General features: G+C 60.3%; 1 protein-coding gene and 1 long non-coding RNA gene across 7 annotated transcripts in view; one reads left to right on the top strand and one right to left on the bottom strand.

The window, feature by feature from the left end:
• The window catches only part of CAMK2B (calcium/calmodulin dependent protein kinase II beta), a 93,005-nt gene that overhangs the window by 38,430 nt on the left and 28,110 nt on the right, over positions 1 to 26,465 (top strand). For 4 of the 6 annotated variants that reach the window (XM_061198385.1, XM_061198388.1, XM_061198390.1 and 1 more), the window contains exons 3-5: positions 11,952 to 12,011; positions 19,362 to 19,416; positions 23,225 to 23,290. In XM_061198385.1, the coding sequence (XP_061054368.1) occupies positions 11,952 to 12,011; positions 19,362 to 19,416; positions 23,225 to 23,290 (181 nt within the window). Of the gene's footprint in view, positions 1 to 11,620; positions 11,668 to 11,951; positions 12,012 to 19,361; positions 19,417 to 23,224; positions 23,291 to 23,627; positions 23,773 to 26,465 lie in introns of those variants that run through there. The other 2 variants (XM_061198391.1, XM_061198389.1) reach the window with 2 other exon arrangements.
• Positions 18,461 to 19,566, bottom strand: LOC133096733 (uncharacterized). Its single transcript, XR_009701812.1, has 3 exons — positions 19,403 to 19,566; positions 18,827 to 19,062; positions 18,461 to 18,549 (listed from the first exon to the last, which is right to left on the bottom strand). It is a non-coding gene; the product is annotated as an uncharacterized LOC133096733 (long non-coding RNA).

The following is a 26,465-nucleotide window of genomic DNA, read 5'->3' on the forward strand; positions in this document are numbered from 1 at the left end:
AGCCGGCGCTGCCGCTTTCCTGTCGGCCCCCCGCGACCCACAAACGCGAAGACGACCGAGTCAGAGGATAACGGGCGCCGGGGAATCCGCGGAACCGGGTTACCGGAGGACGCGGCGCCGCATTGCAGGGTCGGCTGAGCATGCGCCTCGGGCGCTGGGCTCCCCTCCCCTCCCCTACCCCTCCCCCCCTCCCCTCCCCCCCACCTCGGGCACCCCTCCCCAACCTGGGCACCCCTCCCGCCTATTCCGCGGCCCCGCCCCTGCCCCTCCCTGGCAGCTCCCAGCGCCCCAGGGGCAGAGTCAGGGCCTCACTGTATAATGTCCCAATTTCAGATAAACAATATTTTTTTAGAATAAGTATGTCCCAAACCCCCAGCCAGCTTTTGGTCGACGCTGCTCTCGAATCGGGGCTCCAGGGGACCCTGGGCAGTGGGAGGGGTCTTCCTAGGGACCCGGAGGGTGGGTGGAGTAGGAGGGTCCCTTCCTTTGCCCCAGGATCAGTCTTTAACTGGACAGACCCATCCCTCCCGGGTTCTGTTGCCAGGACTTGGGTTTTTACGGAGTTGGGGGCACCACCTGTAGGTGGGGAGGGAGTAAGAAGAAAAGTTGGGGGCCCTTGTGGGCGGGGGGGACCCCCCCAGTCCCATGCCAGGGGGAGGATGGGGGAGCAATGAGGGAACCGGCTGCGGTGGCCAGATTTAGAAGTAATTTGAATTTCAGATAGGCCGTGAAAAATATTTGAAGACAAATATGTCCCAAACTGCATGGGACATACTTGTATTAGAAAATTATTTGTTTATCTGAATTTGGGACATATTTATATTAAAAAAAACTTGTTGCTTACCTGAAATTCAGATTTAACTGGTCATTTTGTGTTTTATCAGGCAATGCCAAACACAGTTGTTGAGAGAAGAGGTCTTTTTGTCATTAATTCATTAATCAAATAGGCTAAGTCAAAACTTCCCCAAACTGGGGTGAAGGCAGGAGAGGAGAAGAAAAGGGGTGGAGGCCAGGCTGTGTGGGCAGGGGTCCTGGTGGACACCCCCTCCGTGTGCTTGGTGGCCTCACCTGTGAGGAGGAGGATGTGGCAGCTCCGTGGCCCTGTTCACTGGTGCGGGGGGGTGTCTGTTTCTGGGGCACGGCTGCCTCTGTGAACCCTGAATCCCACAGGCTTGGGGGCCTGAGACCGATGCTCCGTGAACTCAGGCCACAGCAGTGCCCACCCCATTGAGCTGTAGAGGGTCAAGAGAGGGTGGGGAGGTGGCAGCGCCTAAAAGGTGGACTCGTCCAGGGTTACTGGGAGGAAATCTCCACGAACTCCTGGGCCCTCGTGGGGTTGTTTTATCAGCCATTCCTGTCATTCCCCAGATCTGGAGAGGTCCTTACTGGCAGCCCTGTGCACCCCACATGCACCAAGGGCCCTCCTGGAGGTGAGCGTAGGGTCAGAGGGGCAGCCGCAGGTTTGAGGACCTGGGCTCTGGCCAGAGTGGCCGCAGCCTCCTGGCCCCCGCCCTCTTGCTCAGCACGGCAGCCATCGGCTCCCAGCAGGCTGGCTCTCTGTCTCCGCACAGCCTGTCTCCCAGCTCCGGGGGAGCGGGGCGGGGCAGGGTGCAGGGGCCTCTTGGTCTCCCTCCCTGAGCCCAAGGCTGTGCTTTGCGCACAGTAGGTCCCTAAGGAACATGATGAAGGGGTGGGGGGAGCAGAGCACTTTCAACTCAAGAACTGAGCTGGAGGAGGGGACTGTTGGGAGGCGGTGGTCTGGGCCACCAGTAACTACACAGATGGCAGGAGGAGGCTGGTGGGAGGGAGGTGTCCCAGAGGCCTTGCTGAGTCTGAGCAGGACCCTGACAGAATAAGCCCTGCACCCTCTGGGGGCCATGCCCTAGCCTGGAAAGCACGCCGTGCTGTGGCAGTGTCACGGGTGCTATCTTGGGGTGGGCTGTGATGAGACCCTACCCCCGGCGTAGGACCTATTGCACTGGGGCTGGGGAAGGAAGCAGGAAAGGAGGCGGCCACTGGTGGGCTCCTGCTGTCACCATGCCCTACTGCACTGGACGGTGATGCTGTCCCATTTTACAGTTGACAAAACTGAGGACTCGAGAGGACAGTCATTTTTATTCACATCACCTCCTTTTTGCCTACGAGTCAGCGTGGGAGCCCGCCCTAGGGTCGTGGGCATGACCAAACACAGGATGGGGACCCCGGACAGCTGAGATGGACAGCAGTCTGTATCACACAGGCTCAGAGCCCGGGGAGGACACTGCATGTCACGCGGGCCACTTCGGGTGCACTTGGGGCAAAGTGAGCAGCGGACTGAGGGAGGCAGGCTTCGTGGTGACCAGAGAGTGGGGTGCCCCTGGCTCCCCCAGGGGGATGTGGTTGCTTGTTTGAATAATTCCTTGCTGGCAGGGGACCGAGGCCACCACTTGGGGATAGGTCTGCTCTGCTCCTGGTCTGCCTGGGGGGAGGGCCACTTGGCTGGGTGAGCAGGCTGGGGAGCCTACAGCTAGGCCATTCGGGCCCTCCCGGTTTCACCGGACATCAGGGCAGCACATCACACGGGGCCTCAGTTTCAGGCCTTACATCATGAAATGCCACGTCTGTTTCAAAGCTGAGCTGTGCCCCATGTTGGGTGATGATGGCTCTGAGCCTGAAAAGGACGACTCTTCCCATGGAGGAGCAGCTGAAAGGCCACAGGGACTGCAGAGTGAGGGCTCTGGGGACCACGTGGCCAGCTAGCAGCCCAGAGGCCTCAGCGCTGCGGTGTGGGGAGCAGCAGGTCGCTGGCCCAGCTCCCATGCACCTGGCGGCTTGTCGTGCCCCTCGAGAGCCCTTTCTTTGTCCCAACGAGGCAGTGGCAGCTGCAGGACCCACACAGGTGCCCTCCCTGGGCTGTGTGGCTGCCGGGTGACGTTGGTGTGATCATTGCTGGTTGCGTGCCACCTTTTAAAAACAAAACACACACAAGAAGCTACCATGGGAGCCGCTCTTTTCATAACCATGGCTTTGCCAGTGCCCGCCAGGGGCTGAAGCGTGACTAGACCTTCCTGGGGACCCCAGTGCTGGATGCAGAGCAGGATGGGATGCCCCCACGGCCCTAGATGCTCCCTGGGTGAGCAGGCTGGGGTCAAGCATGTTAGCCCGTTGAAGGCTTGAGAAGCCCCAGGAGAGAGACCATAGGATGGCCGAGGCCTCCACGCCAGCCCCCCTGGCTGGTGGCCCAGCTCCGATGCCCTACCCCGCGGCCTTCCTGTGCCCCGTCCTCCATCTGAAAGTTGGAGGCGATGTTAATAACAGCCCTACCTCGCGGGGAGCCCTGGGCAGGTTGTGGGGCCTGTGAAGAGCCCCAGAGCAAGCAGCAGAGGCTAATCCGAGGCGACCTGCAGACGCTCTCGTGCTGTGGAGCAGGGGAACGACCAGCATCTCAGGGCAACGCTCCCCCGTGACCTTCCTCCAGCTCCTCAACCGGCTTGCACCCCTTGACAGTGACCGGATGGTCAGGCCCTGCTGCAGGACCCTGCACTGCCCCTGGGGTGTCGCTCCCACATGTGCCAGCCCCGTGAGCCCTGTCAGGAGGCAAGAGCCACCGAGGCCCCGGCTTGGTGACGTCCTTCCCGAAAGTCCTGTCTTCCCCTGCAGTCTGTCCGTTCTGCACCCAGAAAGGGGATGAAGCTGAGGTCGGAGCCTCCAGGGTCAGCAGGTGCTGGTGCTTACACTTGAACTGGCCTCTGTCTGCCCTGGTCCACCCACCCCCAGGCCTGCTCACCCACTTCCTGGGACCCTGAGGGCAGGACTGTAGGCGGTAGGGCGAGGTGCGCAGGCTGGAGGGTGCCGTGGGCTCTCTTGTGGACTCCGCTGGATGCTGTGAATGTCCAGGATGTTCTATCAGAGTCTGACTCAGCAGCTTGGAGCCACAAGAGCTTCCGGCCCGTGTTCCCGTGCTCTGTTCCTCTGGACTCTGAAAACTTTGGGACACGTTGAGTTAAGGAGTTGATGCTGGACGGTGATTAGCATGAGCCCACATGAAGTGGGATGTGGATATCCGTGAGCCTCCGAAGATTCTAGAAAGTGCTCTGTGCCATCCGATGGCGTAGGTGGTGGAGACGGGTGGGAAGGAGAGGAGGGAACCCCGAATGACGCATCCTGGGGCCCAGTGGCGCGGGTCACCTGGGGACAACGGGTCCTTGCCCTTGTCCAATGCAGCCGCGGACCCCCACCTCCCTTTGGAAGAATAGAAGCCCCTGGAGAGGAGACAACTGCTGGGGTCCTGAGTGTCATGTTGGATGGAGGCTGGAGGAGAGAAGCAAGAAAAGCAGCGAGGATGACAGGCCAGGTGCCCAGCTCTGTGGGCAGGCAGCGAGGAGGGGCCGGCAGCTGGGGTTTCCTCTCTTCAGTGGCCTCTCCCTGGGAACACCCCCCAACACTTTTCACAGATGGGAAACAGACTCAGAGAACAAGGCTTGGTCCCGTTCAGGGCCCTGTGTCCAGTGTCCCCGTGGCCACCGAGCCCGGCCCATAGGCGAGCCTGCCATGCCCCAGCTTGACGATGTTGGTTTGGGTTCACTGCTGGTTTAGCCTGGATGGAACGGGAGCCTGGGCAGCCCCCCACCCTGTGGAGGCAACAGCTGGACAGCCAGGATGGGACCTGGGAGCTGCCCCCAGCCCTGCAGGCTACGGCTGTCCTCGGACCTCCTGAGGTGGGCAGCGTGGGCATCTGACCTCCCCCCCCCCGGGGGGAGGGGCGGCACTGTCTCTGCTGGTGCAGGACCCCTGGGTTTGGTCACACCCACCCGGGTGAGGACAGGTGAGGCAGCCAAGGGCAGGGGCTGCTGCCTGGACTCCCCGCAGCTGCTGTCCTCCAGCCGCACCCGCACCCGCATGCTGCATGTTCAGGCAGGTGTTTCTGTAGACATGTCACCCTCTGGGGCCTGGCCACACGGACACTCCCACACCCCACAGCCTGAGGGCCGGCCGGCCCTGTCCACCCCTTCCCTGTGGGCATCCTTCTCCCGTGGGGCCTTGGCCACAAGGGAATGGATGGTGACCCCGGGGCGGGGGCCTGACCCCAACCTGACGCTCAGATCCCTGCTGACTCGGTGTCCAGGAGCTGCTGAGTTTGGCGGAGTGTCCTGGGCAGCAGCCACGGTGGCCCACGATCTCCAGCCGGTTCCCTGACATGTCCCAGCCTCCCATGTCCCAGGCCAGGACCCCAGCAGAGCCCTCTGCCATCCCCTCGTCCCCAGTTCTCCCTGGCCAGGTCGTCCTCCAGCCAGGGTGGGCAGGGGGGGGAACTGCAGAAGCCCGCAGAGACCCTTGTGCAGGTGGGGTCTCCCTAGTGAACACAGCCCGCCCGGCCCCAGGGACTAGGGGGGTCCAGTAGGCATCGGGGAGGAGAGAGCGTTCCTGAACCCCTCCACGTGCCAGGCGGTGTGGGCTTTCCACGCGGGGTTTCATGTTCAGTCCAGCTTGACCTGTCCTTACTCCTGACTTCCCGGGACGTGGCTGCACTTGTCCTAGGCCGAGCCCCGGGGAGAGGGTGGCAGCCCCTCCTCACGGCTGGGCCTCCTGTCTGCCCCCCGCCGCCCCGTCCTTCCTCTGCCCGTGCCCGGCGCCTCGCGGGTGTCCTTCTGCCGGTGACAGCACTGCTGCTGCCCCTGGCAGCTGGCGAGGGGCCAGGCGCCCACCCACGTCCCTCCTGTTGCCCTTCTCCTGGCTCCTCTCACCCCCCAACCGCCCCGCTCTGCTGTGAGTCACCCACAGCCAGGGAGCAGGTGGCGGCTGGGAAGGCGGCCGTCACTGGGGGGCTGTGAGGGAGGCCACCAGCCTCGGGTCCAGTCCTGGCCTTGGGGACTCTGAGCTCCTCTGGGTGCCTGTTTCTCGACCGTGTGCCCCACCCTGCAGGGTGCAGCAGGGCTCGCGATCATCCTCCCCCACCTCCAAGGGCTGCATCTCCCCCACTGACCTCAGCAGCTACCTCTTCATTCTTGACTCAGCTTGGGCTGCCCCCACCTGGGGGTCCCTGCCTGGGGGACCCTGCCTGGGAGGACCCGCCCTTTTGAGGAGTTAGTTCGGGGCAGGGAAGAGCCGGTTTGAGTCTCTCTCTGCCGTTCCACAGGGAGTTATTGAAGTCAAAGTTAATGCTTACAGTGAGTGGACAGCGCCCCCTGTGGTCACGTTTGGCAGCGCCTGTCTCTTCCTGCCCCTTGGGGTCCCCTGACTCATCCCCTTCGCGGTGGTGGGTGCCAGCCACGGCACAGTGACAGCCCCAAGCGGGCCCCTCCCTGCCTCCTGGGGGCTCCTGGGAGGCGTGCAGGGCTGCACGGGGCCACCTCCCTTCCCGGGTCACCCGGCGCCACCCCTCGGGGACCCCCAGAGTGCAGGGTGGGCCTGCACAGAGATCAAGGCAGAATCACCCAGAAGCTTCCAGGCCCTGCGTTGCTGGGGCACAGGCTACAGAGCTGAGGGTATGGAGCCTCAGGGGCTGTGACAGGAGCTCAGGCGGGTGACAGCTGGTGATGGCAGGTCCAGTGTAGCTGGTGTCTTTGAGTAAAGTGCTTTTTGTTTTGTTTGATAAGGGCTTTTATAGAGTATCAGTGAATGCTGTGTTTTATCGGTGGGGTGTTTCTCTGCTAGGAGAAATAAATAGCTTGTTTCTGCCTCTGCCGGCCCCCTCGTGGGAGCAAGTGTAAGTGTTGCGTGCACGTCAGGTTGCCCCAGACGCAACAAGACAGTCGCTTTTTGGCTCCAGGCCCGCAGGCACTTAGGCTGGTCTCCATGTGGGGTGCGGATCCGTAAGGCACCCGAGCATTTAAGAGATGGCTGAACTCAGGAGTTCCCTAGAGCTTCACATCAGAGGGGGTGTGAGAACCGAGTCTGTGCCCCCATGAGTGGCAAGCTCCTCCAAAACCCCACTCCGGTGTTCCCCCTTGAGTCTCCTTCAGGCAGCACCATCCCCCGCACCCCGACTCTGCTGTCCTCAGGGCTCACGGCACTGCTGCACCTGCTCCTGGGGACCCAGGACCGGTGTCCCCTGGGTCCCCAGGACACAGTCAGTGCTGGCCTTGGGTCCGTGGCGGGGAGGAGGGCGGAGAGGTCTCGCCTTGACAGGGTGGGGTTCTGGAGGCTGGCGGGGAGCTTAGCTTGTGCCCTCATTCCCTGGCTCCCCGTTTTTCATGTCCTATTTCAGAGGTCACCCTCAGACCCCAGAGGTAGGGCACGTGAGGGGTGATGCAGGGACCGACCCTGGAAAGGGGGCCCAACGCCCTCTGGGGACAGGATGAGTGGGGGGTGTCAGTGGGGTGGATTCTCGGGGCTCACTTGTCCTTGCTTTCAAACCTGCACAGGCGTGGCACACGTTCCGAGACACGTACCAATGTTCCGTAACAAAACGCCAGCCGACGTGGTAGCAGGGCCACGAGCAGCAGGTGCCTGGGCCTCAGGGCAACTCCGGGCACCCGGACCCTCAGGGCACCAGGCCACAGCCCTGGGAGGGCCCTTTCGAGCCTCTCGGCTGGGCTCGAGGCACCGTGGCCTCCACAGCCTTGGCAGGTGCCTGGTTGGCCCCTCCTGGGGTCACCTGTTGCCTGCCCATCACTGCGGTGGGCACGGCAGGGTCTGGCTGCTCAGGAAGACTCTTGGGACCTCCCTCAGGAGGGGGTACCGGGCTGGGGTGCCCGGGGTGCTGATGGGTCCTGGGTGGGATGGGCAGCCTTTTGACTGCATTCTCTCCACGGGCCTGCTTGGTGGTCACTGCCGTGGTCTTCTGAGCCCAGGCAGGTCCCTGGGGCCAGGGCCCGGGGAAGGAGGGAGGCTGGCAGGGATGAGCGGGTGCGGCAGTTCTGAGAGGTCACAGAGCTTGCTCAGGGCTGCTGGCCGGTCCCACGTCCTGCTGCCCGCCGGGGGACGCGGTGGGGTGGAGGTGTCCTCCCAGGTTCCCACTGGTGGTGTAGAGCCAGGACACACTTCTTGCCAACCGGACTGGGTTAAATTAAACCCACCATGTCTATGGTGGGTTTTACGATGTTCATTTGGACATTCAGAGATGATGCCTCAACTTTGTAGAAAGAAAATCATAGGATGCGGGCAGAGTTAGGGTGCTGGATTCTTCCTCACATGGCCACGTGCCGGGCGCGAGATGGGCCTCCTGGGCCGGGGAGGGGCAGCCTCCTCCTCCAGCCCCTTCTTGTGGCTTCTGGTTCCCATCTGAGGTCATGGAATATCAGCTTAGAGTTTTAATTCCAAGGCATATGTCACCATAGCGGGTTTTATGACACACCCTCATCATATTTAACTAGTGGCTTTGTGCTCACTGGAGACAGGATCAAACTTCTAAAAAAAACCAATATTTTTCCCTATGATAAAAGTAACACAAGATTGTTGTCCAAGTTGGGGAAAAAATGTAAAGAATAAAAATTACCCGTAATTCTGCCACCCAGAGTGAAGCAATTACTATCTTGATGTGATGTACACACTTGGACTCTTACCAGCTTGGACCACGTGTTGTGATGCAGAGTTTCAGAGCTGCTCTCTGGCTGAGTGCTGCTGGGCCCAATATGGAAAGGGGACAGCCGGGAGCGTCAGTGACCTGCGTGGCCATGGGATGGACACCAGCACCTGGGCTGGGCAGCCTGGTGTCTCTTATTTTTTTTAATATCTTTATTGGAGTGTAATTGCTTTGCAATGTTGTATTAGTTTCCGCTGTATAACAAAGTGAATCAGCTATACATATACATACATCCCCATATCTCTTCCCTCTTGTGTCTCCCTCCCACCCTACTTATCCCACCCCTCTAGGTGGACACAAAGCACCGAGCTGATCTCCCTGTGCTATGTGGCTGCTTCCCACTAGCTATCTATTTTACATTTGGTAGTGTATATATGTCCATGCCACTCTCTCACTTTGTCCCAGCTTCCCCTCCCCCCTTCCCGTGTCCTCAAGTCCATTCTCTATGTCTGCATCTTTATTCTGTCCTGCCCCTAGGTTCTTCAGAGCCATTTTTATTTTTAGATTCCATATATATGTGTTAGCATACGGTATTTGTTTTTCTCTTTCTGACTTAGTTCACTCTGTATGACAGACTCTAGGTCCATCCACCTCACTACAAATAGTTCAATTTCGTTTCTTTTTATGGCTGAGTAATGGTGTCTCTTCTTGACCCCAAACAAATAATTTATCCCCCCAAACATGCCTCGGAGTAAGTCCAGATTTTTTGGATGAGGCTCTCTGTCCTTGGTGACAAGATTCAGTAAAAAGATATAGTTGTTTGTTATCTGCTTCCCAAAGATGGAGTCCCACATGGATTTTTCTCCTGGTTTTTATTTATGACTGCAATCAGGCAGTTTTTCCAGAGAAAACTACCCCTGCTCCCACCGCCTTATAGCCTCCTGTCTCTCTCTGACCTCAGCCTTGCTCTGGCCCCATCCGCATGAGGGTAAGCTGCTCAGGTACCATCCACATCAGGAGGAATCCTCTCTGACATTATGGGGACAGGGACAAAATTGGAATGTAGACTGTGGGTTAGATTGAGTATCGTATCTGCACTGGATTTAGTGAGTGGGGTAACTGCCCCGAGATTATGTAAGAGAACGTCCTTGTGCTTACGAAACGCACCGAGTGTTACCTGGTAAAAGGACACAAAATGCGGGGCCTACTTTCACATGCTTCAGAGGAGGTAAGTGTATGTATAGGAAGGACAAAGATTATACAGAAGTGTGGTCCAGTAGTACTTTGTACTATTCTTGCAACTTTAAGTTTGAAAAATGTTCAGAATAATAAATGTAAAAAAAACCACTATGAAAGAACAAAGCAACCCATGAACCCACCACCGTGCACATCCAGCCCTCCTAATTCCACCCTGCGAGCGAGCTGCGGTCCTGGATGTTGCGAGAACCATTCCCCTGCTTTTCTCTAGAGTGGGCCTCACATATATGGAAAGCCATCCGCCTCCCACCTGGTTATGCTTAGTGTTGCCTGTTTTTGAGCTTCATGCAGACGGAAAAGTGAAAGCCACCCGGCTTGTGTTCTTTTGCGGCCGCTTTCCACTTACCCCTCCTAATGGTGACTCTTGGGCTGCATCTTGCCTGCTGATGCTGTAGCTGCCCCGCCCACCCTTCCCCCCCACCCCCGCAGCAGGATGGGTCACAAGAGTGCTTGCTGCGTTGGGTGTGGAGGTGAAGGAGTGAGGGAGGGAGCAAGGGAAGGTGCGAGGGTCTGACCCGAACGCCCAGCCCCTGCCCTGCGGTTCTGCCAGAGCCCTCCCAGGGCCAAGGGGCCTGGCAAGACAGATGGGAGCCGGGTGGGCAGCTCAGGGAGGTGTTAGCATCTCCGGGAGGCTTGAGTGCCCATCCTGAGAGGAGGGAGAGCCAGCTGGATGCCCCAGGTGTTCCCAGAGAGATTCCTGTCTACAGGCATGACTTTCCCGTTCAGGAGAGGCACATGTGTGTTTGCAGGTATGTCCGTGTTCAGGACTGTCCTGATTCTCCCAGCCTCTGTCACATGGCCCAGGGAGAGCTGACCACACGCTAGCCAGCGGGCTCCCTTCCTGCAGGAGGACCTGTTGGTGGCTGGGTCCTTTCCCCCCAGGCAGAGGCAGAGATGGGCTGGCAGTTCTGAGGAGGCCTACCGAGTGGCTTTACTGTTTCTGAGGACATTTTGTAATTAGCACATTAATTGTGTCCCGCTAGTGAGGGCTGTCAGGAGTTCCCTGGTGAATCAGGCGGTCCTGTGGTCTTGTCTGGTGTATTAATGTCCTCCCCAGGTCCCTGCAGTGAAGGGCTCAGTGCAAGCAGGGGCGGGGCGGGGGTGTCCCAGGCCCCGGGCACCCCCTCCCCAGTCACTTCCCACCCTGGAGCAGCTGCCATCCTGAATCCCCACCTTTCTTCACTGTCCGGCCACCCGTGTGCCCAGTGCCGTGCGTGTTGGCCTCCATGTGAATGAAGCACGGTTTGGGTCTTCCTCTGTGAGCGGCTTTTTCCACTCAGCCTCACGTTGGGAGGTTGGAGTGATGTGCACACGTTGATGGGTGTATTCTGTTGTGTGATTTATCTCTGCTTTCTCCGCTCAGTGGAAGTGTGTTTTTTTCAGTTTTTTACGGTGACAATCTCCATCAGCTTTTAAAATCCTCCTGGCACCTCTGTTTGAAAGATAAAATTTCTGGCTGATAAGTCGCTCGGTCCTTGGGGGGGGCCGGCCTCTGGAACTGAGGTCCTGTGTCTCTTGGGGATGGGAGGAGGGACACAGGGCTGGAGGGAGGAAGGGCAGTTTCGGGATCAGCACAGTCTTACCTGGAGTGACTTCTCTCTGAGGCTTTGACTCTTCTTCCTGCTGACGTTGCAATAAACACCAGGGCCCGTCAAAATTCAGGCCTGTGTTTTGTAGGTTTGTGCGTAGGGGTAGGGGTCAGGTTGAGCATCCTTTGCCCAGATGTCCAGCCAGAGGCCGGCCCAGGCCCATGCTGACCCGCACGCTGGTTGGACGCCCCCAGCGGGCCGACGGCACTGCTCTGCCAGCCCCTCAACCGCCTCTGAAGAACAAATCAGGCCTCAGCAGAAAGCTCTGCAGTCTGGAATTAGGACAATTAGTGAAGGATTAAATTGGTGCTGTCCGTTCTGTTGCTGACAGATGGCATCTTCTCTTCCTGAATCACCTGGGGAAACTTTTGGCCCCGAGTGAGTACCACTCCCGTCTCCCGTGGGCCTCTCACTCCAGGCACTGGGCAGCCTCTTCCAGCCCAACGCTGCCAGCCAGGGGTCGGGATGGGGGTGGGGGGCACAACGTGACGTGTCCCCTGGGCGGGCAGCGGTCACCCGGGTGGACACTGAGGGAGGTGGTGGCCAGGTCCTCCTGGCCGTGAGTCTCGTGGTTGGCAGTCTGTCCAGCGTGCAGTAGAGGGGCACGGGGTGTCACTGGCTGCAGGGCCACGAGGTGATGCCGTGTCCCTTTTTGTCCCCAGATCACCAGAAGCTGGAGAGAGAGGCTCGAATCTGCCGTCTTCTGAAGCATTCCAACATCGGTGAGTAGCTCTCGGGGTCGGGGTGCCAGCTCTCCCGTACAGCCAGCAGGGGGACCCCAAAGGCGTCCCTTTCCTTCTCCATTGAAGTATCCCACCCTCAGGCCCCTGGAAACATCTCCTCCTCCTGACCCGGAGGGATTTCTGCAGGGACTTTGGGGCAACCCTCTGGGGGAGGTCAAGGCCGGGCTCCTCCTGGACGGGTCCCTGCCCACCACTCTGTAAGTCTGGTCCATGATTCTGGTGAAAACACACAGGGGTCTCACGTTCCATGGCTTCAGAAAAGCCACAAGACGGCCTGGTTACAGAGAAAAAAGTTTGGAAACCGAAGACCACACCAGGCACAGCCCCAGCCTGAGGTCTGAGGCCTGAGGCCTGAGGTCTGAGGTCTGATTCTGGAGAACCTCTGCCGTCCCCCCAGCCCAGGGCCCCTGGAACTGCCATCTGGGTCAGGGATCAGATGCCCCTTGGGGGCACGTGGAGCCCCAGGAGCCCGGATCTTGGCCTCAGGGAGTGTGGGTGCCCTGCCCACGGTAGGTCCCTTCCTTCTGAAACCCCAGACTGAGTAGGGATTCAGTCCAGACACAGTTATAGGAGCTGCTGGGACCCCAGACCCCGGAAGCTGGTGCAGATCTCCCGGGGCCTGTCAGCCTCCGCCTGCCCCCCTCAGCCGTGAGCGGCCCCTGTCCGCGCAGCACAGCTGCCTGGCTTCTCCACCTCCGGTCCCTTTAGGGACTCCTGAGGAGCCCAGGACCCAGCCCTTGACCACACCGGGAAGCAGCCGGGTGGCACGGGGGGAGGGTGGGCCCGCGTTCTCAGAGGCACCCAGGGAGCTCGTCAGGGTGGATTCCCGGGCCCTGTTGCCCGCGTTCTGACTCAGTTGTGCCGGGATGGCGCCCAGGATTCTGTCTAAAAGGGACGCCAGGCTGTGCTCAGGAGCCACGTCCGTGCCACTCCCAGACCAGGGCCTCGGCCGCGGGACCAGGAGGGCCGCACGGGGGCTCGGGGTCCTCGGAGCTGGTTGTGGGAGCTGCTGCCTCCATGGCTGTGGCCCCTCCAGGCCGCTGGCTCTTGTGCAGCTGGCCCAGCCCGGGCGCGAGGTGCAGGGCAAGGCAGATCTCCCGTTCCTAGGCGGGCCCCTCGGTGTCGGCCCCAGGGCTGCTGCTGCCCTCGTGCCTGGGCCCATAATCTTTCTAATCACGGATTCTCAAGGCTGAGACTGTTGGAATCACGGCGTGCGGATTCCTGACCTGCCCCCGGGAAAGCCTGGCTCGGAGGCCTAGAGCGGGCCCAGGAATCAGAATCTGAGCCAGCCTGGTGGGTGATTCTGAGGTGGGTGTCCACAGGGACCCCAGCCCCCTCTTCACTGGGCTGGGGCACGTTTGGCAAAAGGGCTGTTGCCCCTCTGCCCGTCCAGGTCCAGAAGCCCGAGGACCCTCTCTCCTGGTGCTCCTGGCTGATGCCACCTCACCGCCAGCTCTACCCACACCCCTTCCCATGCCAGCTTCCTCTCCCGTGTCCGCTGAGCGCCGATCAAGTGTGGGTCCCCCATTCTGAGTGATTTTCAGGAATCCTCGTACTAGGGAGAAGACCCAGGTGTTCTTGGGTTGGTGTTTGGGGACAGTTCTTCAACAAGAAGCCTCCCTGCCCTGCCTGCATACCCCGTGTGGTTCTGGGTGGGTTCTGAGTGGTCCCTGAAGTCCGCGTAGGGAGTTTATTCTAGAACACAGGGGAGGCAGAGCTGAGACTGTGGGGTTCAGCTGAACATTCTCTGTAGACTCAGAGGGGCTCTCTGAGGAGTGAGTAGAGGGGGAGACTTTTGGGGGAGGTGAGGGGAGCCCCTTGCTCCGTGGCCTGTGTCTGCCCAGCCCCATCTCTGAACAGAAGTGCTCCCAGCCCTGCACCTTCGGGAGAGGAAGCAGGACCACGTTCAGATAGAAGTGGGGTAGGGGCTCTGGGAGGGGCTCCCCTTCCTGTCCTGGCTCACTCGGGAAGCAGTTGTGCTCAGGGCGTGGGCAGGGGAGGAGCCTCAGTTTGCCCGTCTGGAAAGTGGAGATGCTGCTGCCTTCCTCACAGGGACCCCCCTGCGAGGAACCGAGAGGGTTCCCCTGGGGAGCCGGGCATGAGCTGTGAAAGCCCTCCTTTCCGAGGCAGTGTGCTGAGGTTCAGGGCTCAGAGACCTGGATTCGGGCCCCGCCGCTCCCCTCAAAAGCCACAGCAGCCACTGAACTGCTTTGAGGCACAGTCTCCTTGTTTGTGGACTAGGCGTGTTTCACAAGTGTGTCAGTCGTCCAGGCTTGGCAACTAATTACCCCAAAACTCAACCAACAAGCGTTGATTTTCTCTGTTTCTGTGGGTTCAAGAGCAGTTCAGCTGGGTGACTGGGGGGGGCTGCCACATAATTTGTGGGATCGGTGCAGAACGAAAATGTGGGGACTTCTCTCAAAAATTATTATGAATTTCAAAACAGCAACAGCAGGGCAGGGCCCTCTTGAGCCTGGGGCCTGGGGCAGCTACACAGGTGGCCTGGCCATGAGCTGGCCCTGCCCAGGGCTCCAGAGACAGAGAGAGACAGAGACAGACCGAAAGAAAAAGAGAGACAGAGAGAGGCAGAGACAGAGATTGAGACAGACAGACAGAGACAGAGAGACAGAGATGGAGAGGGAAGGAGAACAAGGAACACAGTGCTTTTTCTTCCCCAAATTGTGGTAAAATATACGTAAAAATATTTATCAGTTTAACTGTTTTTAAGTGTACAGTTCAGTGGCATTAAGTACATTCACAATGTTATGTAACCATCGCCCTCATCTGTACTCAAAACTTTTTCATCACCCCCAGGGGAAACTCTGCATCCATTAAACGCTAACCACCCCCCCCCCCGCCCCCAGCGCCTGACACCCACCATTCTACTTTCTGTCTCTATGAATTTGACACCCTGGGAACCTCATTGATGTCGGGACCATACAGTATTTGTCTTTTGGGAAAGGGCTTATTTCACTGAGCCTAATGTCCTCAAGGTTCATCCGTGTTGTAGCAGGTGTCAGAATTTCCTTCCTTTTTAAGGCTGAATAATATTCCACTGGGTGTATATTCCACATTGTGTGTATCTCTTCATCCATCAGTGGAACTTGGCCTGTTAGCTATCGTGACTAATGCCGCCATGAACATGGGTGTCCAAGTCTCTGCTTTCAGTCCTTTGGGGGTATACCTCACAGTGGATTCTTGGACCATATGGTGGTTCTCTGTTTAATTTTTGAAGTTATGATCCAGTCTAGGAGGGGTCACGCTGTCACCCTGCCTTATTCTGTTTGTTTGAAGGCCACACACGAGAGTGAAGGAGCCAAGCTCCCCTCTTAAAGGAGGCCCATCAGAGGGTGTGAATGCTTCTCACGATCAGCACGTCGGCACGTGGTGGCTGCTGGCTGCTGGCTGGGCTGTAGCATTAGGAGCTGGTACCCGGAGTCAGGCCCCCGGGTAGAAGCTCCCCTCCCAGGGGCTTTAGTTTCTGTTCAGAGACCAGGGGGCACCTGGGCAGAGGAGACAGGTATGGGCCGGCCTTGGCAGTGCCCTGTGTGGGCCCCTCCCAGGAAGCAGGCCCGGGCGTCTGGGGACGGGCATGACCCGCAAGGGCCCTGCTGCGGGCCATGCCCTCCACAGACACGTCTGTGCTGTAGTCGACTGTCCATGAGGTTGGCTCCCTCCACCTGGGGTCTCAGGAATCCCCTCGTCAGCGCATATTTACGGACACCTACCCCGTGCCAGCGGGAGACTCGGCTGAGGGCAAGGCTACCTCCACCCTCACCTCACTGGTGGGCTGCAGCCGCCTCAAGAGGTTGCTGCTCAGCACGTGAGGGTGTCCCAAACTTCCCACGCTGCCCCCAGGGACTGTGGGTGACAGAGATTAAGCAGAGCCCGTGGCAGGCAGAATCTTCCACAGCCTTGTTAGAATGGGCCCCCTCGGGCGGTGAGCAGAGCCCATCGGCCTTGACTCAGCAGGCAGCCCTCAGCCTTCCTCCAGCCTCCTCTCTTCCTCCCTCCGGCCTTCCCTCAGCCTCCCATCACCCCTCAGCCTCCCCCAGCCTCCCTCCAGCCTTCCTTCATCCTCCCTCCAGCCTTCCCTCATCCTCCCTCAGCCTCCCTCCAGCCTCTCCTCAGCCTCTCTCCAGCCTCCCTTTAGCCTCCCCTCAGCCTCCCTTTAGCCTCTCTCCGGCTTCCCCCCAGCTTCCCCTCAGCCCCCCGTCAGCCTCCTCTCTGCACGCTGACCCTCTCTCTCCTGGGCCTGGCTCATTGATGGCAAATTCCCACCTCCTGGTTTCTGGGGCTGGAACTGCCTTCCCTTGCAGGATGGTCCACCTAGGAGCTGGGCAGGTGGGCACCATGGGGGACAATGCCCTGCAAGGACTTCCTGCCGAGATGAGGAGGCCAGTGCAGGAGGGGAAGGTGAAAGGTTTCCAGTCTCCAAACGCTCAGGGCCCATGCTGTCATTCCCCAGCTCTCCCTTCCCAAAGCCCATCATGTAATGGGTCACAGGGCCCTGCCCTCCCTCACAGCACAAGGGTCCAGGGAGGGGTTCAGGCGCAGCTTTGGAGGGGCAGAAGGATCCCCCACCGAGAGCCCCCTGGCCTGGGACTCGGGGTCCTGTCCCTGGAGGAGCTGTGGCCCCAGCAGCAGGAGGCGCATCCCTGGGCTCCCCCCACCCCCTTGTCCCCCTAACCCAGTGCTCCCAGGCCAGACTCTTTCAGGTATTACTGGGACTTTATCTGCCGCCTCTGTATGCCACCCACAGTGTTATTTACTTACTGTTTTTACTTAAAAAGATTCTATGACAATTCCTTTCTTCACTTAGTCCTGCCTGTGAAATCACGGGTCTGATGTGCTAGGTAGGTTTTCTTCTAAACCATTAAAGTAATACATAACTATTTTTTATTTATTTATTTTGGATGTGTTGGGTCTTAGTTTCTGTGCAAGGGCTTTCTCCAGTTGCGGCGAGCGGGGGCCACTCTTCATCGCGGTGCGCGGGCCTCTCACTGCCGCGGCCTCTCCCGTTGCAGAGCACAGGCTCCAGACGCGCAGGCTCAGTAGTTGTGGCTCACGGGCCTAGCCGCTCCGCGGCATGTGGGATCTTCCCGGACCGGGGCACGAACCCGTGTCCCCTGCATTGGCAGGCGGATTTCTAACCACTGCGCCACCAGGGAAGCCCCATTTAAAAAGATTCTATGACAATTCCTTTCTTCACTTAGTCCTGCCTGTGAAATCACGGGTCTGATGCGCTAGGTAGGTTTTCTTCTAAACCATTAAAGTAATACATAACTATTTTTTAAATGTTAAAACTGTTTAACTAAAAAGAGTGTCTACGCCCACGTGGCCTTGACTCCCATGCAGAACCCTCAGTGTCTTCCAGGGCGAGGCCGAGGGCCCTGCCAGCAGGACCTGGGAGCCTGAGCCCCTCTCACCTGCTTGGGGGGTGGGGCCTGCGGGCAGCGTGGCCTCCACCAGGAGGAAGGCCCATCAGCACCCCAGACTTATGGACCCCTGAGGCTCCCCTGGGGAAGGGGGCTCCCCTGCATGGGAGGAGAGAAAGGCCTCCCGGGGGGTGTCCCTCTGGGGCGCTGTCTGCAGGGCTGGCGGGGTGGTGGAGGGTGGACCCCTCCCCTCCATGCCGCCCCTCCACCCCGGGCCTTTCTTTGCTTGGAGTTCCAGGGGAGGCTGCTCGGAGGGGCCGATGTGCTGGGCCCCCCGCAGAAAGGAGTCAGCATGGGGAGAGCTTTTGGTCCCTCAGGGATTTTGCAGGAGGGGCCTCGAGGAGGTCGCAGTGAGCGGGGGTCTGCTGTGTGTTAGGGAGATGCAGACCCGCCCGGGTGGAGTCGGGGTCCGGGCGGACCTGGGTGGGGTGAGGCTGGACGCTGTGCCCTTGAGCAGAGATCACAGTGAGCCATGGGAGGGGGAGATGGTGAGAGAAGCAGACGTGTGCGACGAGGCGCCCCCAGAGCCACCCATGCCGCTTCTCCTTGGCGACCAGATGCCCTGACTGCTTGCGGCAGGGGCCTGCCTCCCGGGCGCCAGGCCGTGGCCCGAGGTCAGGGGCCACTGCAGCCAGATTGGGGTTCCTGGTGTGAGGACACTGCTGGCGGGGCCCTTGGGAAGCCCGGAGCTGGGAGAGGGAGGATGCTGGCAGCCAAGCTGGGAGCTAGGGCAGCCTTGAGGGCGTGAGGAAGGGGCTGTGGGCCCCGGGAGAAGCTCTGCTCTTCACCCTTTTGGTGCTGGTGGCCCCATCCCTCGTGGCCGGGGGGGGAGTGAGGCCTAAGGAGCAGAGGGGCAGAGCGGGCCGAGGCTGGTGGAGCAGCATCTCTGTGGGGGCTCCGAGCCCCCGTCCACACTGCTGCTTTGGCCTTGTGCGAGCTGTGTGACCCTCAGCCAGTAACTTACCCTCTCTGTGCACCAGCTTCCGCACCTGTAACCTCTCGGGATGAGCACACTGCAGGCTCCTGACACAGAAGGCAGGATCCGTCACGTGGGGGGGCAGTGTCCAAATGAGCCGTTCCTAGAAATACCTGCTGTTTAGTGCCGGGCGCGTCTCCACCTCAAGGAAAAGGAGGCACTGGGCTTGTGTTCTTTGTGCTGACATCCACTTCGCTGTTCACTCATTCATTCATTCCCTCATTCATTCGTTCATCAACTCCTAATCAGCACGACTCTGGCCGGGCCCTTGTTCCAGGCTCAGGGAGATGAAGAAAACGGGCTAAAGCAGAGAGGGCGTGCGTGGCGTGGCGCCATCCTACCGACCATGCCGGTTCTGGAATGGGAGCTCAGGGTCTGACCTTTGGAAGTGATGCTGCACTGGGCCCTGGGCAGGTGGTCCTCCGCCCGGGGGTCCCTGCCGCCTCAGCCTGGCCCGAGAGGTTGGCGATGGCGCCCTCTGCACTCCTCTCCCATGAAGTCCCTGGACGGCTCCTTTCCAGACCTGGTGGTGTGGGCCTTCGTCCCTGCACCCCTAGCCCCACCCCTGCTGCATTTGGGAGCAGGGGACCCGGCGGGGGCTGAGAGGGGTCAGGGTCTCCCTCCGGCAGAGGAAAGGAAAGGAAAGACCACACCCCTGAGGCCCTTGGATGCTGGCCTGGGGCCGGCCGGCCTGCAGGGCCCACGGCTCACCCCTCGGGCTCTGCCTGCAGCACCCACCCGGGCCCTCCCCAGCCCGTGCTGTGGAAAGCCCCAGGCCCTTGCGGGGGGGGGGGTGGGCCCTCCTTGGAGCGCTTGTGCTACTGGCCATGGGACTGGACTGGTCGGAGGTGGGCTGGGCGGCGTGGGTAGACCCCGGGCTGCTGCCCACGCTCACGGCCTCTCCCGTCCCCACAGTGCGTCTCCACGACAGCATCTCCGAGGAAGGCTTCCACTACCTGGTCTTCGATCTGTAAGTGCCGGAGCCCAGGGACTTGTGCTCTCATCTGCTCCCAGTGTTGGGCCGGGCTGGGACTCTTGGTCTCCCCAGCCCCTGCGGGTAGTCCTCCTACTCCCGGGTAGCCTCGCCCCCGGGTAGCCTCGCCCCCAGCTGCGTGGGCCAGCCTCCCTCGGCCCTGCTCTTAGCTGGTTGGCTTTGCGCTGGCGCACGGAGTCCCAGGGGGATGGGACTGCCCAGCTGGTCCCCTCCCCCACACAGAACGCCTGCTGGAGGCTGGGGCGGAGGGGAGGGAGGGAGGGGAGGAGCCCCGGAGGAACGGCCCTCGGTCTTCCTTCCCCTTCCTTCCCCTGGCTGGGGCCCACCGGCTGGCTTGAGCATTTGCGTGTGTGCATGTGTGTGTAAGAGTGCCTCTGGGTTTATGGTTGCGTGGATGCATTTGTGTATGTTGAATGGGCACGTGTGCGTGTGATTTGTGGGGGCGTGTACGTGTGTACACATGTGCACGTGATTTGTGGAAGGGTGTGCACAAGAGTGCCTGTGTGTTGTGAGTGCATGTGTGCGTGTGCGTGTTTATGAGCGTGCACGTGTGGGTTTCAGTGTGTGCACGTATGTGAGCATGATTGAACACGTGTATGTGTGTGGTTTGTGTGCATGGGTGTATGTGTGGTGTGTGTATGTGTGTGAACAAGTGTATGAGTTGGTGGTATGGACATGGGGTGTGGACATGTACATGTGTGCGTGCATGTCCATGGGTGCATGTGTGCACACACATGTGGCTTGTGGGTGTGCATGTGCACCCACATGTGCGTGTCTGTGTACACGTGCATGTGATTTATGGGATGTACGCATGCATGCGTGTACACATGTGCATATGTGGCTTGTGGGAGTGGACACACATGGGTGTGTGTGTGCACGCATGCATGCGTGTGTGGCGCTAAGTGAGAGTGTCTGGGGCCTCTGCTGCCTCTCACTTCCTGCTGGATTTAGAAGCGGTGATCTCATCCCCTCACTTCCCGACAGCTCAGGCTGAGTGGTGCTATATTTAGCTGTCCGTGAGTCAGCACAGCTCGGGACCCTGGGGTGGGCAGGGGTTGTAGCTTCGGGGTGGCTCTGTGTGCCCTCCATGAAGCCCAGCCTGGGGGCTGTGGCCATGGGGGCAGGACGTGTCTCCATGGGAAACTCCTCCCTCAAACGACAGTTGCCTCGGCCGTGGGGGCGTGGAGGCCTGAGGAACGAACCCCTGGCCCACGCGGGGTCCTTTGGCCAGGAGAGGCCTGCAGGGGCTGGGCCACCTCTCGGTCCCCCTGTGTCCCACAAGACACCACTTCAAGTCACCAGCCAGGTGACCAGGGCCGACCTGTGACACAGCTGCCGCTGCTGGGCCGAGGCTGTGCCCTGAAATGTCTGTCCCCTGGCCCCTGTGGAGGTGGCAGGCTTGCTGTCACCCCCGTGGGCCCCCAGACCCACCCGGTTCCACCAGCCTCTGTTGCAGGAAATACAGAGGCCCCCGGGCTGGAGGGTGGCCATGTCCAGGCCCCTGGTGGCCGACAGGTGGGTGGGTGTGTGTGATTCAGGAGTGGACAAGGTGGGAGAGAATGGTGTGCACGTGTGTGTGTGTGTACGTGTGTGCACACTCGTGCATGTAAGTGCGTGCACGTGTGTGAGAGGGTCTTGAATCCGCTGCCCCCCACAACAGGCAGGTGTGGGGAGAGGCTCTGCGCGGGGCTGGCGAGAGGAAACTGGCTGGGGTTTTTGGAGAGGGTGGCGAGGAGGGAGGACCTGGGCCTTGCACATCCTCCCCCAAACCTCTCTGGCCCCCAGGCCTGTTGAAACTCCCGCTCTGCAGCATCCAGGATAGCCCTAGGCCTCAGGCAGCTGTTTGCGGAGGGGGGCAGGAAAGGCCTGCGCGGGGGGCTGCTGAGGGAGGGGGAGGAGTGGAGGCGTGGAGATGCCCCCCACCCTGCGCACAGCCCTCCTGTGCCACTCTGCATCCCCTCTGCGACTCTGTAGCCCCAGAATTGGGGAGACGTTTCTGGACTGGGTTGGCATCACCTTCAGGAAGCCCCAGGCCCTTTGTCAGTTTGGGGGCTCTGTGGATTTGGAGATTGACAGTTTTCCCCACTCCCCATGCCTCAGAATGTCACGTGGCCTTGGGGACCAGGCCTGGGGACAGAGGAAAGGGCTCTCCCAGGGGCTGTGGCTGCAACCCAGAACTAGCCATGCTGTCTGGCCGGAGCCTGAGGAAAGGGAGGACACTGGCCTCCAGACCAGGCCCTTCCCGGTCAGCTCGAGACGCCAGCCCCCTGCAACCAACTCCCTGACCTACAGCTCTGGACCACAAGGCCCCAGATGCACAGACTGGAGCCTCCTGTGGATGCAAGGACCCAGAGGGCCTGTCCCCGGCCCCAGGTGGAGCCTCCTGGGGGGGCTTCCTGTGCCCCTGCTACAGCCCCGAGCAATACCTGTGGCCTTTCCCCCTCTGCCCTATGCTTGGACTCAGGGTCTGCAGAGCCTGACCTGTGAGCTGTGTGTGCAGAGAGAGGAACAGTGAGTCCCGCTCGCTTGGGCTGGACGTAGAGCCCCATCCTGCTCCACGCACACACGTGTGCACGCGGACACATGAGGCTCTGCTCCCTCGGGCGGTCACCTGCTCTGAGCCTGAGCCGCCTCAGGTGGCAGAGTGGGACCCTAAAAGCTCCCCCAAGTCCCAGGCTTGTTGGGAGGCTGACAGGATCTGAGGGCCAGCATCTAGCCTCGAGTGGGAGCATGCCAACACCCAATACATCCTCGTTTTTGTGTTTCTCTAACACTAAGAGAGAGCCCGCCCATGCCAGGGCCACTGTTCAGCAGGGCCCATGCCCGTGGTCGCTGAGTGCTGGGCACAAAATGAAGCCAACCCAAGCCCCAACTTCGAGAGCTCATGGGAACTGAGATGCAAATAGAGGGATTGTAGTGCATGAGACCAGCGCAGCTGCAGGTGGAAGGAGGGTGTGGCTGCGGAGGGAGTGTCCCTCGGTGTCCCCACAGGACACAGGAGGGAGACTCTGGACCACACAGGGGTACAGAAGCCCTAGATGGAGACTTCTGGTGGACTCAGAGCTTGCCGGGTGGAGTGAAGGGCTTGGGCGGACCCAGGGATGGCGCCTCCCTGCTCCCCGTGCATCCGTCCCTCACCCCTGCTTTTCACCTTGCTGTCCACGCCCACGTTTCCCAGCCCAGGGGATCTAGTCATTTTGGCAAGCGACACGTGGCAAGAGGGTGTGTGGACAGAGGTCCCACTCTCCTTCTGGAAATGGGGCTTTGAACACCTCGTGACCTTGCCCACCAGGGAGGCCAGATCCAGGCACTGTCTCTTCTGGCCCCTCTGCTCTGTATGTGGGCCGCATCCCTGGCCTTGGGGGGTTTGACAAGGGAAAACCAGATTTTCTCAGGCCTGGAATTAGTCACAGGGCCTGGGTAACAGTGAAGAGGCCTGGCTCAGACTCCTGGGCTGCGTGAGCCCAAACTCTGGGAAAGTCCCTGAGATCATCGAAACTCAGTTTTCTGAGCTTAAGAGTACCCGTGTCATGGAGGGGGCGTGAAGGCTAAAATGTGAAGTACCGCCCTATGTGAGTAAGCACTCGGTAAGCTGTCAGTCCCAGGTGACGCTGGAGACGGGGCGGAGGTGGTGGTGGTGATGGTGAGGATGGTGGTATTGATGGCTGTGGAGGTGAAGACGGTGGTGCTGGCGGCGGTGATGACGAGCAGGAGGTGGTGGAGACGGTGACGGTGGAGGTGGTGATGGAGGTGACAGGGCGACCTCTGTGTGCTTTTCCCACAGGGTCACTGGTGGGGAGCTCTTTGAGGACATCGTGGCGAGAGAGTACTACAGTGAGGCCGACGCCAGGTGGGTGCAGAGCCCTCACACCGTCCTGGCCCCTCTTCTCCTACCTGGCCTTCCCTCTCTAAGCCTGGTTCCTGCCCCTCTGGCCCACATCTGCTCTCACGCACGTTGTCCCTGACGTGGCCCCGGCCAATGGTCAGCTGGGCAGAAGTGTCAGGCTGCCCGCCTGGCGGACGCCCTGGCCAGCCCTGCTGGGAGCCCTCTGGGCAGGTCCAAGGAGCGGGGGCGGGCGGCTCGTGTGTCCTGAGTCGGGGAGGGCCCAGGCCTGCCCCATCTCCCCTGGGGTGGGTGGGAACTGGCCCACAGAGGGGCTCTCCTTGGGGTAGCTGGTGGGGGGAGAGCAGACAGAGCGTGGTGGTGGGCATCCTCCTGCCCTTCCCTTGGACTTGGTCAGCCCTCATGGTGGTCGAAGGGGACCGACCTTCTCAGAGATACCATCTGCAGTGCGGCTGCTGGGAGATAGCAGGGCCCTTCCCCCCAGAAAGGTAGGCCCCCCGTGACCTGCTCTGGCCCATGCTGTTGGCCAGATGCCACCCCGACCCGTGACAGGGATGTCACTACTGACAGTGCGTCTCAGCTTGGAGATGGCTGCGGGCCACCAATCCCGGCCCACCCAGCCTGGCCCGCCCGGCTCCCCAGGAGACAAGCGTTTAAAAGAAAAAGAAAAAAGGCTGACAGTGGCCCTCTCTAGGAGGTGGAGTTACGGATGCTTTTTAATTTTTTAATCTTCTTCGTCTATTTTAAAATTTTTCTTTAATGAATATGTATTCCTTTTCTAATCAAGAAAATGAACGTTATTTTAAAAAGTAGCTTTTTGTGACTTGCTTCTGCACCCCCAGGCAACCTTGCCCGTCGGTGACAGCCTGGGTCCCCGTGAGAATATGTGAGTGGGTCCCTGGTGTCACCCGGGCGCCCACAGAGCTGGGCAGCAGGAGGCTGGGGGCCTGGCGGGCGCTGGGGTGGGGCGTTGGAGCCGGGGTGAGCTGGGGCGTCGCCCGAGGGCGCACGGGCACTGGCTGCTTTTCTGAGGCTCCTTGAGGAAGGGCTTTCATTTTGCACAGCAGCCTGGGAACGACCTGTTCCCTTCGAGAGCAGGAAGACTCCATTTTTAATTCCTACTTACAAGAAAAGTAGAAAGTAGAGCAGAGGCACCTCCTCCTGCTCTGAGATGCTCAGGCGAGAATGTCCCAAGTATGTGCGCCTGCCTGCTGGGTGGAGCCAGAGCCCCAGACCTGGGCCGTCCTGACATCTGTCAGGGCAGGACAAGAGAGGAGGTCCCCAGCGGCTGCCCCCAGGTCGGGCCCCAGGGCCCGCAGCCAGGGCAGCGCCAGGACCAGGAGGGCTGCCTTCCAGCGGTACCGGGGCGCCTCGGCGGGGCACTTGCCTTCACTGTCCTCTTCCCACCCCCCCACCCCCCCACCCCGCCTGGAGCATCCTGCCAGGGCTCCTCGGTTCTCAGCACCCGCCGCTGGGCACAGCCCAGGGCCTGGCAGCCTCCTGCGCTCTGTGGTTGGTGGTCTCGCTGGAGCGGGATGTGGCCCACAGCAGAGCCCCGCTCTTGGCTGGGAGCCCCCAGTGCCTGCCCCTTCCCCATATGCCCGACGGCCACACTGCCTCCCCTGCCACGTCCCCCACGCATGCCCCGTCCCCCCAACACCTGTGTCCTCGGAGCTCCTCCCTTGCCCACTCTCACCTCCTACCTGCCTCCAACCTCATCTTCTCCGATGCCCACTTCTGCCCCCGCCCCCCCCCCCCCAATTCTGTGGCTCCCTCCTGCCTGCCCGGATGGCCGGCATCCTGACCTTGCTGCCTGGGCCTCCCTTGTGGAGGCTCTCCTGGCGTTTGGGGCCCCACCCACAAATGCCTAGTTTCCTCTCATAGACTCCACCTTGCTCATAGCCAGACTGCCAGGGGGGCGAGAGGGAACGAGGGACACTCTCGGGGATCCCTTCCAGCTGGCCTCACTCATTAAACCCGCACCTCAGGCTGCCCTTTTTCCCGGGAGTCCTGGACCCTGGAAGCGTGCTTTTGACCTTTGTGTTGGTGCTTAGCCTTCGGGCAGGAGGGCCTGAGAGAGTGTTGTGGACGCCCACGTGGGTGGGTCTCCCACGGGCATCATCAGGAGCTGTGGCAGATGGGGTGAAGGCTTTCTCCCGCCCTGGGAGGGTGTGCCCCCAGGACCCCGAGTGAAAGGGGCCTGGGCTCTGCTGAGGCTGGAGCCCTAGATGCCCGGCCGTGGTGCTGGGCACCTTCCTGGCCAAGGTGCAGGCCCGGCCCCCACCAAGTGCATCAGCCACCCTTCCAGCGGCCTGCCCGGGGCCGTGCTGCTCAAAGCTGAGCGAGTGATGAATTTCCAACGTGTCACATTTCTAGAGGAAGAGGAAGCAAGGCAGGAGTTGCTTTTCTGAACCTTTTTCTAACCAAGAAGGCTGGAGATTGCTCTGAGGAAGAAGTGGGATCTTTATTTTGGAGTTTGTGGGGAAAAGGAGGGGTCTTTTTCAAACCTGGGAAAGCAAAGTTCAGAATATTTAGAGCCCATTTTTAAAAACCCTGAAAAGCAATATGGCTCATGAGGGATGCTTATGGGGGCCCGTGAGAAGGCTGGCTGTCCCAGGGAGGAGGGAGGGGGAGGGGAGGGGGAGGAGGGGGGAGGGGAGGGGGAGGGGGAGGAGGAGAAGGAGGGGGAGGAGCATATCTGAGGTGACAGCCGAGCCCAGAGCCCTGAGAATAACGTCCAGGACCTGGTCAGCGTCTGGAATGCCACTTGGGAACAATTCTGACCACAAAAGTGACTTTCTAAGTTGTTCAGAATATGAAAAAAGACCCCACGAGGAAGATGGTATGATGTAAATGGCAGGCAGAAGGGAGGCAGGACCTCATGTCTGGCCAGGCAGCCTCATGTCCTCCAAGGCCGTGGTCTCAGCCGGGAGACCAGGGCGAGAGCAGGGTGAGGAGGGCCCCGGGAGCGGTCCCCAGAGGTCCCTGGAGGGTGGGCTAGCTGGAATGGGCCGCTCTCCAGGCAGGTGGGTGTCCCGTCCACCTGCAGGCCGCAGAGGCCACTCCCACGTCAGTCCCAGAGATGCTGTGAAGAATAGGCCCGGGAGACAGGCGAGCAGCGTTGCCGCACTGGCTGTGGGGAGGGGGTGAGCAGACCTGCACCGTTTTCTCTTGGGGAACG

The sequence above is a fragment of the Eubalaena glacialis genome, chromosome 8, assembly GCF_028564815.1.
Source record: "Eubalaena glacialis isolate mEubGla1 chromosome 8, mEubGla1.1.hap2.+ XY, whole genome shotgun sequence".
In the NCBI taxonomy this organism is placed as follows: Eukaryota; Metazoa; Chordata; class Mammalia; order Artiodactyla; family Balaenidae; genus Eubalaena; species Eubalaena glacialis.